Genomic DNA, 18,631 nt, shown 5'->3' on the forward strand with positions numbered 1-18,631 from the left:
GACACCAGACCACAATTTGAATGCTTGTCCCATTATTCTGCTGTTTGAACGGTAACCTGATCACAGCCTTGTCTTTACTATCTACTTTGGGACAGGGTTTGACCTGGTGGATTTGTTCAGCGTGAAGGAGATTTTTGGAAGGAAAGAAAATGGAATTCAGAGTTCTTATGTACGACTTGGAAGCTTCCCCATCGTGCAGAAAACTGAGTAAGTTTCCTGGTCTTCTTTTCACTTGAGCCTCTGATATCTGTGATTTAGTTCTTTTAAGTTAACCCAGAGTCTTACTGGCTGTCCCAAGGCAGTGCTTCTCTAGGAAATGCATAAAGGAGTTTCTGCTGGCTTTGAGTTGCCCATTCAACTCTGCTGGCAATGCCCTGTCAGAAGCCACCCTGGAGCCTAGGTTCTAACCCCATTAATCACTCCTGTCTAAAATGACCGTTTGGTGGCACTTTCACCGAGGTGTGTATTTGCTAACTGCAGGAGACTGATTCCCCGTGGATGTAGTTATCAGGCAGCTAATACAGTTTCTTAACCTCCTAAAAGAATGAACAGCAGTTAATCCTCTGTCAACATGGATTCAGTACTCAGGCTTTTATAACATGAGGCTGCCAGCTGTGTCACAGTCCATCAAAATGGGCTCTCTTCAACCTGTCATATCAGTTCTGCTAGCATTAGCCTTGAGAAGAATGAGTGCATAATTTCATTGAGTGCCTATGGAACAATGGATTGAATTGTCTTCATTAACTTTTTTCACAGCGATTGTTTTAAATTTAATATTACAAAAATCAATATTAATTATTTTCCTTCTTCTGGATAAGAGTTATTTTTTCTAATCTGTTTTGACTCTTCTCCTTGGCTCATTGTGTATTGGAGATACTCTGGCCATTTACATTTCTTTGATTTCGTAAGTTTGGTCATCTTGGAAGCAACCTGGATTGATCCCCTCCCCGCCCTCTACCTACAAAAAAAATAAAAATAAAAATAAAAAGTGAAAATATGGCTCTAGGAAAAAAGTTTTAAGTCCGTAAATTATGCCAAGTCTCAGGGTAAGTGAATTTAGGAATGGGCGGGGGGTGTGTGAATTCATTGCACTAAATAAACCTTAATCACTATATGAAATGTATATATAATTGCTCTATGTATTATGGGACTAGACTAATCCTGTATGACTCAGGAAAATGAGAAAGGGATCCAGAGTCTTTCACCTATGCTGTGGCTTGTTTGTTTAAATCCTGCCTAAATTTGTCATGGTCCAGATTCAGTAATCACTTAAGTACCTGCTTAGCCTTAAGGGCATGAGTAATCACAGACTTCTTTATCAAAGCACTTAAGCAGGTACGTTAAGTCTGACTTCCATAAGACTTAAGCAAGCGCCTAATTGCTATGCTTAGGGCCCTACCAAATTCATGGTCCATTTTGGTCAATTTCATGGTCATAGGATTTTAAAAGTCATAAATTTCATGATTTCAGCTCTTTAAATCTGAAATTTCATGGTGTTGTAGTTGTAGGGGTCCTGACCCGAAAAGGAGTTGTGAGGGGGGCAAATACAGTACCACAACCCGTCCGCCCCGCCCCCCAATACACAAGATTATTGGAGGGCGGAGGGGAAGGGTTGTGGTACTGCTACCCTTACTTCTGTGCTGCTGCTGGCCAGCTGGAGAAGGTGGCTGCTGGCCGGGAGCCCAGCTCTGAAGGCAGAAGGGCTGCCAGCAGCAGCGCAGAAGTAAGGACAGCGTGGTAGGGTATTGCCACCCTTACTTCTGCGCTGCTGCCTGCAGAGCCGGACCCTCAGTTAGCAGCCGCCACTCTCTGGCCATCCAGCTCTGAAGGCAGCAGCGCAGAAGTAAGGGTGGCCTGGTATGGTATTCTGCACTGATGCTGGTGGGACACTGCCTTCAAGGTGGGCAACAGCCGCCACTCTCCAGCTGCCCCGCTTTGAAGGCAGCACAGAAGTAAGGGTGGCAATACCACGATCCCCCTAACATAACCTTGTGGTCCCCCCTGCAACTCCCTTTTGGGTCAGGACCCCCAATTTGAGAAACGCTGGTCTCCCCCCATGAAATCTGTATAGTAGAGGGTAAAAGCACACAAAAGACAAGATTTAACAGTCCATGACATGTTTTTCATGGCCGAGAATTTGGTAGGGCCCTCGCAGGAGATGGGATAACTCACGACTGGAGATGGGATAACTCATGTGCTTGAAGTGTTTGGATGATTTGTGATCTATAATCTGAAAAGAGTCCATTCAAAGAAGCCCCTAATACAATTAGCAACAACTTGACACCCTGACACTGACTTGCTGAGTGACGGTGGGCAAGCCACTTTGCTTCCGTGCCTCAGTTTCTTCATCTGTAAAATGGGGATAATGATGAGGATGATCCTGTTTTTTAAGGTACTTTGAGATATATGGATGGAAAGGTCTATATGAGAGTGAATGATTAACTCAGGGAGAGTGACAGACATGGAAACAGTTTTCAGAGACTGATCAGGAGGAGAGCAGGAGCTTCCATCGAGTCTGTGTGGAGAACAGAAGTTCCTTGAATCTATTAGAGATGTGGTAAATAATGCTCCAGGGTAGCTGTTCAGAGCCATGAAGAGTGTGATTCAGCTAGAAAGTCACTTCCCTGAATCAGACTTGACGTTGCTCTGCTGGAAAGAATTTGCACATCTCTTTGCCAATCATGTTTAGAATGAGGGGTGCAAATACATCTGCATTGGTTTAACTTGGTCACATCCCCTGTGCAGAGGTTTCCGGTGGTACTGCGAATAGCCTGTGTCCAGGATCCCTTTCTGTTGTAGCTTGTGAAAGCCAGCGGTGAAGCACTTTATAATTAGATGGGAGTTCTCACTTAGGACACCTTAGAAGAAGGTATAGTGCCATCCCTACTGAAATATGCTGAGGTTTGGCTTGTGCTGAAGGAGGTGTCTCTTAACTTTGATTTTCTGTTGAGCTATTGGCCAGTCTTGAACCCCTCCCTGTCTGGGGAACATGTTCTGGAAGTTGGTTGCCAAGCTATTGTGTGGTTACCTGGACAGGGTTAGCTTTCTGTCTTTCTCAGTCTGGTTTCAGACCCCAAGATAAGGCTGAGATACTATAGCATTGGCCACTAACACAAAACCCTAAGGCAGAGAGGACAACATGGGGGCAGTGTGACTGATGTGTGTGATGCATGACCGAGTGATGGATTCAGGGCATCGATATTAGATCTGTCACTTAGCTGTGTTCAGTGGGTATTCATCATGTAGTAATGCTGATCTGGGTGTGAAGACTAGCTAAGGAGGACAGGACTTCCCTGAAGTGAATCCATTCATTATTTTGAGGTAGGTACCAATAAGCTTTGAGGACCCTTCTAGAGGCATCCAGGACTCATTGCAATTTTTGCCATTAGAGCTATTTAGCGAGTATTATTACCCACATACATGTCATTGTCTTATCAAGGCGCAGGGTTCATCTTCTTTCCTCAATAACAAACTATTAAGGAGGGATTTTTAGTCTATAGTGACAGACACCAAAAATTGCCCCAAGGTTAAAAGCAAGAAAACCATTTGTATCTGGGCACTTGCAGGCACAGCATTGCAGTGGCAATCTCTGTGGTGAACTCTGTCTTCGTGCTTTCTTGTTGTTTAGCTGAGATGACAGATTAGCTGGAAGAAAATTAATTAAAGCAGAATAGTGATGAGACTGATAGGCATTTCTTGCTGGGTGAAGAAACTGCTCTAGGCTCTTGCTTGTTCCCTGCCTGCGAGCAACAGTATTCAGGAGCGCCCGTTGATATCAGTGGCAGCTGCTGGGGGCTCAGCAGTGTTGAAAATCATGTCCCTTAATTAGGTATCTAAGTCTTGATTTCAGTGGCTAATAGGCAACACTGGCACCCTGTGCCTGAAATTGTGGCCATCGAATGGCCATTCAATGGCCTGTGTAAAATGAGTTGGTGTTCTGAGGCCAGTTCCCAGTAGCCACTTATCCACATCACAGCTCCAACTACCACATTTCACACGGGTCATCACCCTTGCGGACAATGGGGATAATCCAAAGCCCACTAAAGTTGAAGGAAGCCTTGCCATTGACTTCAACAGGCTTTGGATCAGGGCAAGTTTGCCAGCCATTGACTGGGCGAGGGACTAGCATTACATTCTGAGGCATTTGAAGTGCCTCACTAGCATTGCGACTTGGGGCATTCTTGTATTGCTTCTGCTCATGCTGCATCATTTTCTTTAACATAGCTGCCATCTTGTTCTCCCTAGGACTATCCATATTGAAAGTTTTTTGGCAATTACTAAATTTCCCTTTTTAAACAAATCAAGAAAAGGAAATTTAAAAAGAGCCTGCCAATGTTCACCCTTCTTCTGTATTTTAACCTGCAAGCTCCTGTGGTTTGGAAGGAAAACAAACTCAAGCTCCAGGAGGTTTTAGTATATTCCACTTTTGTCTTCAGCAGCCTAAGATATTGTGGGTTCTAGGAAGATTCCCACAGGAATATCACTCAAGGAAAATGAAATCACATATACCTACATAAAACCAGGAACTGAAATTATGAATAGCACTAAAACAAAGACTCCTTCCTCCAAATAATTAGTAATAGTGTTAATCAATTCATGGCAGCTTCTTATAATTAGATACTAATTAATTAATGTACTGAGTAATCTATTTAAATGGTTTTAGTTTCCATTTGGAAAAAAAAGTTATACATGAGAATTTTGTGCTTGGAAAAGGTGTCAAACTGGTGGCCCTGAAGAGTGAAAACCTCTTCATCTGCAGAAGTAGGGCCCCAATTCAGCAAAGCACTTGTACTTCTATACTTGAGCACTTGCTGAAAGTTAAGCAGGTGCTTAAGTGCCTTGCTGAACTGAGTCCTAGGATGCAGGGTGGGCAAAAGCAGTGCAAACTTTCCTTGGTGCCTCAAACCTAACTTGTATGGACCACCTCTAAGGCTGACAGGATATTTCAGTCTCCATGGCTCATTCAGTAACTGGCCTCTCCGATTAGAACTGCAGTAGTGGCTTTTGTGTTGTGGACAGCTGCTCCCTGAGAATGAGCCTGATAAAGGGGGAAATCATGCCCCGCAGACCCTTGCATAAATCTCCCTGCACCCTATGCTATCTCTGTGGCACTGTCTACCTGGATGCTACAGAAAGCATTCAATGGGCCCTGGGATCTATATGGGGCAGAGGGGTAGGGAGTGGTCAGGGCAGCACATCTTCCTCCTTCCAGCCCTGCAGAGAGTCTGAAGAAAGACAGTTCAACCTGGAGCTACAGTTTTATTATCTTTCTCCCAAAGCACCCTCTGCAGCAAGCTGCTCCTTTTAAGTGGGCTGGTTTTTTTTAACCAAAAATATCCTTTATTTCATATACAAACTGACAAGATCATACTTTGAAAAATAACTTGAAAATTTACATCTGCATTGATGAAACAACTCATCCTAGGAATCCAACTTTCTGTCGTGTTGTCCCCAGACTCTCTTCTTTGTCTAAGATCTTCTGTAGGGAAGTGTGCAATGTTTTGCCTACCCATTTTCCTGTCTCCATCATCTCAAAGATACTCTCTGGATCAAGACTATTGTTCCCCAATTTCTTCATACACGTAAGGGTACCTCTGCTGGTCACAGAAAGGAGCAGGCTGGCCAAAGAGCAAGTTTCTTCCTGATGGGTAGCATCAACCACATGCCTACAACCAATTTTGCTTAATGTGATGGTACAGGGTATGTTATCCACATTAAGTCAAATACAGTCATAAGGGGCATCGGAGAGCTCAATCTCTTTTGATCCTTCTTCATCCTCCAAAACACGCACTTTGGGTTTCCTTGTATTAAAGAGAGCTGCCTTCACTGCAATAGAGATTGCATCAAAGAGGTTGCCACCACATTCCAATAACAAAATCTAGCTGCTGGGGACTTGGAAACTTGGCAATTTGGGGTGGGGGGGACATGTCAGGCCACAGAACCTGCAAGTCAGTCTAGGGTCCCTTCACAGATGGCCCTGGCCTCTTGCTGATTTCCCAAGAGATCAACAGGGTACTGAGTGAGCCCACAGCCTATTCTGCAGGGGAGCAAGCCCCATCTCCCCATCTACAAAGGTTTCTAATGGAGATTTCCTCCCCTAGAGCCTTATTCCACAGGCTTTGTGGCTAGAAGGTGCAATCTGACCCTGGTGATGATCATGTTGTAGATAATAGGGAAGTAGCATGACACCCACCAGCCTCCGTTCAGATAGATGGCTGGATGGCCATCAAATGTGAGTGAATTTTAACCATTGCTGGGCTGGGCTGGAATTGATTCACTGGGCTCAATGACCTAAATATTTAGTGATCTACAAGTCTGGGTTTACAGGTGTTTTCCTTCACGTTTCAGTGTTTTGTTTAATTTTTGTCAGCTAATTTCCAAAATATCTTAAATGTCAGTAATTCTGCACAAGCAAACAACACACCTGTGTTACATTTGGTATCAGGAACAAAAGCTGGCTAACATTTCTCTTTGTGGTGTGAAGGCTGAGGATGGAGGATTTGCTGTTCTCATGGCAAATGGAAGGTGATGAGAAATCGAGGCGGAGCCAGGAAGTCCTTTCGATGTGGGTTCTCATTTTTTGTATGCCAAGGTTGCGATTCACCTGAGCTTGAATTTGGGTTACTTAACTCATAAGCTAACCTGCTGCACTAGGGATTTCTCCCAGCTTGGAGCTTCATAGAGAGCTCTTTTGTGACCAGTTGTGTACTCAGAATTATAAACTCAGTAATCAACAGCAAGCTCCCTGTGGATACCAGGCAACCTGTAAAGCAGGATTTCAGATGCTCTGTAGCATGGATCATGAGCTCATTTCAGCTTCAGGTGAAGGCAGGGAAATAAAACATTTCTGGGGACTGTACTCAAAGTACTTGGATTCCCAAAAACCCAAGTTAGCCACTTGATGGACATCCATGTTTTTAGAAGGGAAATAAATGAAAACTCATCAACAGAGCTCTTGTTATTTATGAGCTATTGCATTTGCAAAAAAGACACAGGGGCAAAGGACTTCAGCTCCAGCTTTTGTCATAACTTCTGAGCAACAGTGGTGTCTTTAGGTTTGCTTTCGGCACAAAGGCTGTGCACACCAGGAACTTACAGCCTGTTCTTCGGAGCCTTAAAAAAATCACCTGAGGTTGCCGGGGGGGGGGGGGGGGGCGCTGGTAACAGGTCATTACAGCTTTCCACCACTTTAAATCCACATGACGCACTGTTCAGCAGCCTCTATGTAATGTGTCAGTGGTCTCAGCCCAGTTCCTAGCACAGAGGCATCCACCGAGCCACACAGGCAGTCCTAGTAGAGAGGTCAAGAACGGACACATCCAGTAGTGTAATCAAAGATAAATGCGGGTAAATGGAATTTTTCCCCTTCTCCTTTGGGGAATGTGGAGTTTAGGTTACGTTCATTTACCCACTTCCCCACCGGATGCTTCCAAGTTTGAGTGAAAGCACTTGGGCCAAACACATCAGCCCAACACTCAAAAACAAGCTAAACTTTAAGCACGTCCCATTCAACAAAGCCTGTGCTTAAGACCTGTTGATTTTAATGGAACTTGCGTCCATACTTATAATGAAGCACGTGCTTAAATGCTTTGCTGAATCAGGGCCTTGGTAGGGGCCAGTCAGGGAGATATTAACACTGCTCCTGCCAATGCTATGCCCGTCCTGTGGGTAAATACGAGGGACATCTTCTCCCCAGGGCTGTCAATGTGATCATTTGCCAACACTAAGTTAACTGAGACAATGTGTTGGTCTGGTTGGCTTTCATTACATGGGTTGGATGGGAATGGGTCTCTCTGCACTAGGACTCAACAGTCAGAGTACCAGAGGATTGAGGGGTGAAAAGCTGTCTCCTGTAACAGAGGCTGAGCTAACTCACTTCCTGCTGTGTTTCCAGGGAGCGGGGGACAGAGGCAGAACAAGAGCTTCAGGCACCAGAAAGTGCCCAGGGCTCAGAGTGAGGAGATGTAGGGTAGGGAGCCCAAGTGGTTGGTAACAAAGGAGGATAGCAGCTCCAGGACCGGGGGGATTGGGGGGATTGGGAAGCTGAGCAGAGAGAGGGGGAGACAACAGCAGGAGAGACAGGAACATCTGCACTGCAAAAAAATAAAATAAAATAAAATAAAATAAAATAAACCCATGGCGGCAAGTCCTAGAGCCCAGGTCAACTGACGTGGGCTTTCAGGGCTTGTATTACAGGACTAAAATATCAGTGTAGACATTCCTGCTTAGCCTGGAGCTTGGGCTCTGAGACCAACCCTCCCTCCCTAGGTTTCAAAGCCCAAGCTCCAGCTATTGGAGAAGGAACATCTACACTGCTATTTTTAGTCCCACAAGCCTTGGGTGACCAGATGTCCTGTTTTTATAGGGACAGTCCCGTTTTTGGGACTTTTTCTTATATAGGCCCCTATTATCCCCCATCCCCTGTCCCATTTTTTCACAGTTGCTATCTGGTCACCCTGCGCAAGCCTGAGTCAGTTGACCTGGGCTCTGAGACTCATTGACTTTTTTTTTTGCAGTGTAGACATACCCAGGGAGGATTGGGGACAAGACAGGAGGGAAGGCAGGAGGGGAATGGTCAGGACAGGACCGGTAGGGGAGCAAAGGGGGCCACTGCTGCTCGTGGAAGAAGAGTCAGGAAGATAGGCAGGCAAGGGGAGTGAATGGAAGCGCAGACGGTAATTGGCAGCATTTCAGGAGCTCAGATGTGGGAGGCACTCCCAATGCCAGGACTCCAAGGATGTGAAGGTTCACGGCCAAGCATCAGCTGGGTTGCACTTCTCTCCTGAAATGAATGAATGGAGACTTTGTGGTTTTTAGCTCATTATTCTGAAAGGTTCGTTAGGGAATGGGGGGTGGGGCGGAGGCCAATTGAATCTGTCAGCGATTTAAAAGGGCCCTGTTTCCCTTTCAGAGAACTCAAACAAAACCCATGTACAAAGCAGACAGTCGTGCCACAGGCAGTTCACACAAATATGTGTCAAAGGTACATGAGGCCTGGCTGTGTGCCCATTGGCAGGACTGATGTGACTGACCTGGCTCTTCCCCACCAGACCTCCTCTGCACTGCTCCTGTGCCTTTTTGTTGCCACTTTCATGCCACTTTTATTCTCCACTGGGGCTCTGGCAGGACAGTGGCAACCCAGGGACCTGCTCTTTTGTGATATGGAATTCCTGTGGGTTCCACAACTTCGGGGGGAGGGGGAAGGGACTCTCGGGCTCTCTTTCTGGCTGTGAGAGAGACAGGATGTTGGCACCAGGAGAATCCATGTCAGTGGGGAAGGGCAGTTGTGTGAGCAGCTTGCAAACAGGAGTTGACTGTGTCTGGCCAGGTCCCAGGTCTCCCTAGGTGAAGGGTATTGTAAGGTGCCCACAGGGAGCCAGAATCTGATGCTCTTTTGCTGGCCATCTGTTCAGAGGCGCTGAGCTCTGGCAGCTCTCACTGGAGCTCCTTCAGGCCACGCAAGCAGCAGGTGTTGCACTGTAAAGGCCACCGGTTAGCTGTGTGGAAATGGAGCTGAGCAGCTGGTAAGACGTGTTAACAGGACATGTAGAAAATGATGAGATGAGCCAGACAGAAATAACTCTGCCTGGGGTCCAAAGTCTTGCCTTTGTGGGAGGTCTGTCACTGCACACAAGGTGCTAGGAGTTGTGGTTGCTACACGGTGACTACAAGGAGTCTTCTTCAATCTGGCTTTTGGGAAAGAATTTGGGGTTCATTGCGGGTGTGTTAGAGCAGAAGCAGCAATAATGGTCTAAACCACAGTACTGTCTGTTCAGATATCTTGAAGGGATTAGCTTCAAATCAGGAAATTCCAAGTGAAAGCTAACGACAGGGGAGTTGGTTTGCATGAAGCATGAATGACTTCGAATCGTTGCTGTAAACTCAACCCGATACTTATTTGAGGTGGCTTTTATTTAAAAAAAAAAAAATTGGCTCTTTTAAAACACCCGCAGCCTGAATTGTCAGCGGGTGGCCTCTAGTATTGAATGCCCAGCTCCCACTCTTCCCTTGTTCCTCTGGGCAAAGTCAGGGATGCTACCCATCTGAATAGCTTTCCTAAGGGCTTTGCCCTTTATTTATTGCTGCTATGGCTTCTGGGTTCTCATTGGTGCCCATGACACATGTGGCGACAAGCTTGACTCAAACAGGTTGATTCTTCGTCCTCTCAAAGATGGGCACCAATCCTACGAGGCAAGCTATGCGCTAGGGATGTAAATAGGGTTTAAAAATAGTAACTGTGTAACCTATTAACATTCTATTGGTTAAACAGTTAACTGCTAGGGCGTTCACATAGGTGGGGAACTAGGGTTTGGGGGGGGGTGCTGCAGCACCCCTAAGTTTTATGCAGGGCTCCACTGTTGGCCTGCACCTGGGGTCCTGGCTGCCGGCCCGCGCCTGGGGTCCCGGCTGCTGGCCCTGTACCCTGGACTCCGCTGCAGCCGGGACACTGGGCGTGGGTGGCAGCAGAGCCCCTGGGCACAGGGCAGCAGCCGGGAGCTGGTCGTGGAGCAGCAGCCGGGACCCCAGGTGCGGGCCGGCAGTGGAGTTCCGGGCGCGGGCTGGCAGTGGAGATCTTGGTGCGGGCCGGCAGCCAGGACCTCAGGCGCAGGGCGGCAGCGGAGTTTAATCGTCAACCAAAACCGATAAGACTGATGCTTATCGGGTAACCAGTTACACTTTTACATCCCTACTACGCACTGAGTAAATTTCTGCTAAATCTGTTTGCAAAGTGTGTTTTGAGAAAGCACAGTTGATTTCACCAGCCAAGAGAACAGTAACGTCTCCTTCAGGGCTGGCACTAAAAGCAGTGCCTGCTTTGTCTGGAATCTGATACACTATGATCTTTTCATGCTGCTCCAGTTGAGTACGTTCACAGGATGTGTCAGACCTGCCTGCCTGCGTTCAGATGTAAAAAGCACCCACTGCAGCAGAGTATCCAAACAGGATGCTTCACTTATCCACTGGGTAAGCTAGGCATCGAGGGGGGGTACCTCATCAGGGAAAACCCAACCTGTTCAGCATGATGTAGAACAGTCTGCAAAATCCCTGGTTTTGGTATTTAAGATGAGGCCTGGGAATGAATCATCTTCTCACCACAGGAATGGGGAAGAGCCCCTCTAGGCTAAAGCTGGCATGCACTGATGGAGGGGAGCAGACACATGTTCCTGTTGTTACTGGTTGCCAGATACAGCAGATTTTGTAGACATCTACATGATGGCTTTGGAAAATCTTGCCAGGACACGCAGGGGCTTCTGTTAGAGTCTTTTGCTCTTTGTTGTTGTCTGTTACATTTCTCTCTCAATTCCTCTTCCCCAGGGGTGTATTCCCACAGGGCCTGCCTGATGAATATGCCTTTGTAGCCACCTTCAAATTCCGGAAGGCTTCCAGGAGAGAAGACTGGTATATTTGGCAGATTATCGACAAGTACGGCATTCCGCAGGTATGGGGCCCTTTCCAGCCTTCGGGAGCAGGCGTGTTTCGCACAAGCTGGTTATGCCGCTTTAACTCCTCACTTCCCCTTCCGAATGGACTGATGAGCATTCCTTTCGACTGACACACTTTCAGTTCGTTCTGCCGAAGAACTTTTGCCTTTAAAATTGGACACGGCCCATGGTTTATATTGGAAAGGAGGTTTGCTCCGGCAGTGGCTGAGGTTAGGAGGAAATGGGCAGAGAAAAGACATTCTCCTAATTTTTAAAAGCACTTTGAGTTTTTCAATAAGTTTATTCAGCTGGTTCTATATAGAAAAATTACTGCTTGCCCCTGAGTAGCAGGGATGGTCTCACGGTTAAAGCTCAGGATTGGGCCTCAGGAGAGGTGGCTTCTCTTCCTGACTCTGCCACAGACTTCCTGGGGACTTTGAGCAGGTTACTTAACATCCCTTTGCCTCAGTTTCCTCCCCTGTGAAATGGGCATAATAATGCTTCCCTACCTGGCATGGGGTTTGTGAAGGGGAATTCATTAATGTTTGTAAAGCACTTGCAGATCTTCAGATAGAAAGTGCTATAGCTGTACAGTCACGGAACCTAGCAAGCGCCCCCTCCTGGCCGCTCACTAAGATGGCTGTGACGGGGAATCCAAGTCTCTGCTGCTCTGGATCTCCAGGGGTTTCAAGCCTCTGGAGCCTCAGCAAGCTCCAGCTCTGGTTCCTTTGTTGGCCTTTGTGGAACATTTCCTGGGCACCAAATAGTCTGTTATCCCTTCTTGGAAATGGGGCTCTTCAGCTCACCTGCCCTAGGCCCCCCAAGACGAGCACTGACCTCCAATATACCCCTGTGACTTAAATACGCCCTGCCCCACAGCTCCATCTCAGAGGTGTGAAGCTTCCGGTTACAGTTTAACTCTCTCAGAGGCACACAGCAGTTGGGAAGCAGTTCACACACACTCTGACACTTTGCATAGAGTCAAATGCGTTTGTTCTTTTATACCTAAACATACAGAGCACAGAAGAGTGTGGATCACACAAAACAATAAACACAACATTGGTCACTTTCGATCTCTCACCCTTCACTTGGGAGTCCTCCAGGGCCACCCATTGTTGTGCCCTGCCTTATGTATACTGTTACATGATGGGTGGTCCATCCCCCATGGAGTCCCTTTCCCAGCTTCTGTGACCTTGCTGTCTCCTGCCTCATGCTTCCTTTCTGGCTTTCCCTATTTCTCCGTGTTTCTTTATTTAAACCCCTCCTGGTGACCTTTTCTCTTTTGTTCTATTCCTGGTAAGTTTCCACTGTTCCTACCTTCCCCCTTCATTCCAAGGCATAAGCTAGAATGGTTCTCCAAGGCTTGAACTGCTTTTTTAGCATAATCTTTGTATAGTTAAAGTTCTGTCATTAGCCTTAAGTATTTCCTTTTGTCCCTGTCTGGTGTGTACTGGCTACAAGACTTTGGTGGATCCACAAACATATAGACACTCATGACACTGCAGTTGTTCATAAGGCAACTTCACAGTATCAACCAGAATTCATAAGTTATACATACATACCCCCATTCATCGTGACTGCAATCTATCATCTGTTGCCATATAGATTTTTTAACACCACACCATGTTGTCTTTTTTGCTTGCAGGGGTTTGGGGTTTTTTTGTTTTGCCTACTGCGTACATTTTACAAAAAGAAAAGGAGTACTTGTGGCACCTTAGAGACTAACCAATTTATTTGAGCATAAGCTTTCGTGAGCTACAGCTCACTTCATTGGATGCATTAAGTGAGATGTAGCTCACGAAAGCTTATGCTCAAATAAATTGGTTAGTCTCTAAGGTGCCACTAGTACTCCTTTTCTTTTTGAGAATACAGATTAACACGGCTGCTACTCTGAAACCTGCGTACATTTTAGTTTGTTGTTACAGAGATACTTGTGATTCCTGAGTGGGCTGCCAGTGCTGATTTATTTAGCAGTGCTACATATTATTATTCCTTTGGATTTGAACTTCCAAAGGATGTGGAGAGATATTCAGGATTCTCAGGCAGCACAGGGGATGGGTCTAGTATAAGAAGCTACTAGCTGGCTAGCTAGATTCTTAAGTTAGCCAGTGAACAAAGGTTAATATCACTATCTTGAAAAAATTTCAGCTGATCCTTGATAAAAGGACATGTTACTTATTGTGAAACCATACTCCCTTCATTCCGAATCCTATATACCAGACAATCAGTCATTTCCTGTTGTTCATAGCTGAAAAATTGACCCCCTGAAGTTTGGAAAGCGAAAAGCAATAGGCACTTTTGAAATTTTTACACAAGTCCCATTTTTGAAATGACTTTGACACTTAGAAGCCTTAAGTCTCATTGAAAGTTAATATGACGTAGGCTCCTAAATGCCTTAATCACTTTTGAAGATGGGACTTGGGCTCCTAGGTTACTTAGGTGCTTTAGAAAATGTTAACCTTTATCTGCTTGCTCCTACATCCATGGCTTAATATGTACAGTACTTGAACCGTCCAATGGAGGAATTATGAGAAACAATATGCTCGTAGCAATGGCCTTGGAAAGAGAGAGAGAGAGATAATTAGTGGGTGAAGTATGAATTTTGCAATGCTGAATGTGATAGGCGTTTACCTAGTACAGATTAAACTGGGCTCTTTCTCTCTGATTTGAAAACTTGATTGAATTTGAGTCCAGTCACTCAGTGCTCCTTCCTTCTTTGTCACTGCTTGGTCATTTTAGTCATAATGGTAGGTAATTTAGGCCATCATCTAATCTCTTTAACTTGCCTTGTCTTTTCTCAATCTCATTTCCTATCCCATCTTCAGGCATGTCCCCCACACCCTGCCTATATCTCTTTCCCTTCCCCTCTGCTATTAGTAACTTTGACTCTGTAAAGCACTTTGGGGTACAGTTTATGTGAAAGGACAAGTGTACGGAGAATGAAGTTGTGTTTGTATCGGCAGCATTCTTTCTGTTGATTCGCAGGTCTCTATCCGCCTGGATGGAGAGAACAAAGCCGTGGAGTACAGTTCCATTGGGCTGACCAAGGACGCAGTACGAGTGGTCTTTCGAAATGCACGAGTCAGTGATTTGTTTGACCGCAGCTGGCATAAGTTCGCACTCAGCATTCAATCCAAGAGCGTCTCCCTCTACATTGACTGCAAACTAGTGCAGACGTTGCCTATTGAAGACAGAGAAAATATTGACATTCAAGGGAAGACCGTGATTGGCAAGCGCCTGTATGACAGTGTACCCATAGACGTAAGTACTGAGTCTGTGGATTCATTCCCAGGGGAATTATATCCGTCTGTGCAAGGTTGATGGGGTTTCTGGTGTCATACTCTCACTGAACCCTTTCTTTATTCACTGTCATTTCCTGAATCTTTGCATTTGATTAACTGTCTGAGGGCTTGTCTACATTACCCACTGGATCGATGGGCAGTGATTGATCCAGTGGGGGTTGATTTATTGCGTCTAGTCTAGATGCAATAAATCGAATGCCAAGTGCTCTCCCGTCGACTCCGGTACTCCACCGGAGCGAGAGACGCAGGCGGAGTTGACGGGGGAGCATCAGCCATCAACTTACCGCAGTGAAGACACCCTGGTAAGTAGATCTAAGTACGTCAACTTCAGCTACATTATTCACGTAGCTGAAGTTGTGTAACTTAGATCGATCCCCACCCCCCCACCTACCCCCAGTGTAGACCAGACCTCAGAATGGCTGACATCTCATCAGATACCAGGGTTTCCATCTTTTAACCTGAGAGTACTGAAGTGTGCAGTACAGGGATACAAACAGGGGGATCCATTTCATTCTTCCGGCCAGTCTGAGCTTGCCATTGCTAAACCCATGTCCGCAATCCTAGGTATCGCTCACCTACAAATATAATCGCCAAATCTACATACTACCAAACAGCATCTGAATGTCTCTTTGCTGACCCAACCTGGCCCTACATGGGGTTTCATGTGGAGTAGTTAGAAGCAGGAAAGACTCATTAAATCACTGAGTCCTCTCCTGCAACATCAGAATACGGTCCTCACCAAACCGAGAATAAATCCAGCATTAAATTAGTACCATGCTTGGTCTTAGAGAAAAGATCAAGATACTTACACTGGGCCTGGTTCTCTTCTTACATGCATGTAAATCAAGGCTAACTCCATTGAAGGTATAAGGGGCCTGTGCAAAGTGAATCCCGTGCGCATGTAACGTGACATAGTAGCATTTTACCCACGAGGGCGGGGGGGAATGACAGTGTGGGTTGAACACAATGAATGCCGTCCTATCCAACTGAAATTGCAGGGGGACTATAGGTAGGCAGAATGTAAATTTCCAGATAGGAATTTGGCCAGGACACAGAGGTTAATATACACCCTTGTATTTTTTTTTTGTAAAAAGCATCACAGGATCTTTAATGAACACGGAGAGTCAGGCTCTCATTAGCATAGTGCCCTGCACAGAATGCTGGGGTGTTGACAGAGACGGATGCGTGTCAGCTATGGAACCCCCAGAACCATTGTGATCTGGCCTTTGTCTGTATTGTTTGCACTCTTTGTATCGAAACACTAGGCACAAGTTGGCATTAATAATTCACAGCCTCTGAAACGTGGCCCTACTGTCTGTCTTTGTTTTTTAGTTTGATCTTCAGCGGATGGTAGTTTACTGTGATTCCCGACATGCTGAGCTGGAAACCTGCTGTGATATTCCCTCTGGACCAGTAAGATGTTGTTTTGTTTTTATATATATACCAAGACACTCTTAGTTTAGATCGATTATTCAAATAAGGGGTTGCAGCAGTGTGAGTTTGATGTTATAAAGGTGTTAGATCAAACCAATAGAATTGGTAACATGACAGTGATGAGTTTACTGGAAAAGAGAAATGTATTAAGCATTAAACCTTTCCATGTCCCTTTCCCCTGTCAAACTGTCGTGGGAAAGAGGAAAATCTGAAGGGTTCAACTGCTGAATGAAGAATAGAAATTGCACTTAAAAGGAGTCAGTGTGTTTCCTATTGCTGCTGTGTGGAAAGAGCGCAGACAGCAACAGTTGCTAATTAGTAGTCTCAGCCCACTTGCCAACGGACAGAGGTCTGCATTACGAAAACACCAGCACAGTGTGGAAGACGCGTGCAGTGCCTCAGTCGCTGCAGTAGCTCCTGTTGGGATAAACAGGTTTGCAGGGTCCAGACTGGTACCTTTCACCAGCAGTTTTAAAACCCCCAAATCCAAAAAAACCCACTTGATTCTTCTGATCCCTAAGTCTTGGGAATTTGACATAGTTAGCAACAGGGTTCAATAAATACCAATTTGGCTGCCATAAAGTGGATCAAAGGCCAACGAGATTTTGAGACGAGAAGACCTGATAATGACATGAGCTGTTTGGTTTTAGTGCCAGGTGACGGTCGTGACTGAAGCACCACCTGCTGAAATAAGACCCACTGTCGGCAGCGAACAAGTGGGCCCCCAACGCACCCTCAACTGTTCCTGTCCTGCTGGAGAAAAGGTGAGTGTGACTCTGTTCTCTTTTGGGAGCCTTTGTTTCTTCTCCCTGGCTAGCCCCTTGGGTTTTGGGAGTAGGATCTAGTAGAGGACCTTGACCGGCAGCGCCAGGCAGGATCACAGACTCCTAGATTGTAAGCTTGTTGGGGAAAAGGACTGTGTTTTAGGGGTTTTGTCAGCACCCGTTCATTGGATCTTGATCCAGATTGTGGCTTCTGGAGATCAACCTAGAAAATGAAGCAGCAATTGTTACCACCCCTTTTAAGTACAGGTTTTGTAAGACATAATAGGAATAGGCTGTTAGGGTAAATGTGAGCCATGCAGAAACAATCCCTTTGCCTTTAGTGGAGTTGAGCCTGTTTAAATCAGCAGTGAATGTGGCCTTTAAGGTGTTAGCACTGCAGCCATACTTTCATTGCTGACTTTTTTCTTTTAGCGTGTCACTGCTCAAACCTTGAGGATGTGTAGCTTCTCGTCCATTGCCCGCTGAAATGGACTCTTCCATTGTGGGGCTCTTTCTATTGTCTCTGGTGTGCCCTTAGTGTGCTGGCATGTAGTGAGAAGAGCAATCTCCAAATAGTTTCCTTGTTCTCTCTTTAGGGTGAGAGGGGCTCAGCTGGCCCTGAAGGTCCTAGAGGTCCAAAGGTCAGTAGTATTTTTCCATTTTGTCTATTTAAAAATACCATATGAGGTGCTGGGTTATTCTCTATGACAGGAAGAGTTTAAGGAACAAAGTCCAATTAACTTGACAAGAGAAGGGTTGGATGTGTTCAAGGTGGGCTATGGGGAATGCAGTAGTTAGTGTGCGTGTCTTGACTATGCTCACCCCCAAGTTTCACTGAAGTGGCTTTATGTAGCTTATAGAAGCACTAACATACAACATTTTTGTTTTTACATTGGCTGTTTCTCAAACGAGTGTTATCCATGAGGCTGACATCACAACTTTGATGGCGAGTCTCCAGTAATTTTGCACTGTCCCCAAGCTAAAAGGCCACATCATTACTGTTCATCATCCACCAGAACTTTACTGAGACGGGGTAGGAGAATGGAGCCCTGTAATCTATTATCCCAGCAAAAGCATTTGAGTCATGGAGTGAAGTTAAATATGGGCTATATTTCTAATTAGGTTTCTTCTTAGAATGCACAGAGTAAACCAAACATTCTTTCCCCCAATGATTCTAAATCCTACTTAGCTGGATGATGCTGACTTCTCATGAAGTGTGAGAGGGAGTTCACTTATGCTGTATGTTAAGGTTAAAATCCCAAAGCCTGGCTTTTTGGAGAGGCTTGCTGTACTGTCAATAGTTAAATGTTTCCGGGATGCCAAAAGAAATACTTTGGGTATATATTTTCTGCTGGGGCAAATGGAGACAGGCTTGTTGACTTTAAGCTGCACCTGTTTAAAATGGCTGAGAATTTGACCTGTTGTTTCCATGGGACTATAAATAGCCCCATTCCTATTTTCATCTGTGACAGCTTAAGTGATGATGGGCTATTCTTCAGAATGACAGAACCATGAGAAATGAGTGTGAGAAGAACACAAAAGGATGGCAATGATAAAACAAAAGAAAGAAAATGTATGTTGTCTCATCCACTGGCACAGCCCTGCAACAGACTCCAGAAACACTAGTGACTATCCCACTTCACTCTCAGTAAAATGGTGTGAACACAGTTCTGTAGATGGAGGATTGAATAGCAAGCCTTATTCACTG

At 45.6% G+C, this 18,631-nt stretch overlaps 1 protein-coding gene and 1 pseudogene across 1 annotated transcript in view; one reads left to right on the forward strand and one right to left on the reverse strand.

Moving 5' to 3' along the window:
- The window catches only part of COL22A1 (collagen type XXII alpha 1 chain), a 296,104-nt gene that overhangs the window by 80,090 nt on the left and 197,383 nt on the right, over positions 1–18,631 (forward strand). The window contains exons 4-9 of the mRNA XM_077811037.1: positions 96–207; positions 11,317–11,440; positions 14,409–14,684; positions 16,058–16,138; positions 16,810–16,923; positions 17,520–17,564. Of these exons, the coding sequence (XP_077667163.1) occupies positions 96–207; positions 11,317–11,440; positions 14,409–14,684; positions 16,058–16,138; positions 16,810–16,923; positions 17,520–17,564 (752 nt within the window). The remainder of the gene's footprint in view (positions 1–95; positions 208–11,316; positions 11,441–14,408; positions 14,685–16,057; positions 16,139–16,809; positions 16,924–17,519; positions 17,565–18,631) is intronic.
- On the reverse strand, positions 5,405–6,159 carry LOC144260991 (exosome complex component RRP42-like; annotated as a pseudogene).

The sequence above is a fragment of the Eretmochelys imbricata genome, chromosome 2, assembly GCF_965152235.1.
Source record: "Eretmochelys imbricata isolate rEreImb1 chromosome 2, rEreImb1.hap1, whole genome shotgun sequence".
In the NCBI taxonomy this organism is placed as follows: Eukaryota; Metazoa; Chordata; order Testudines; family Cheloniidae; genus Eretmochelys; species Eretmochelys imbricata.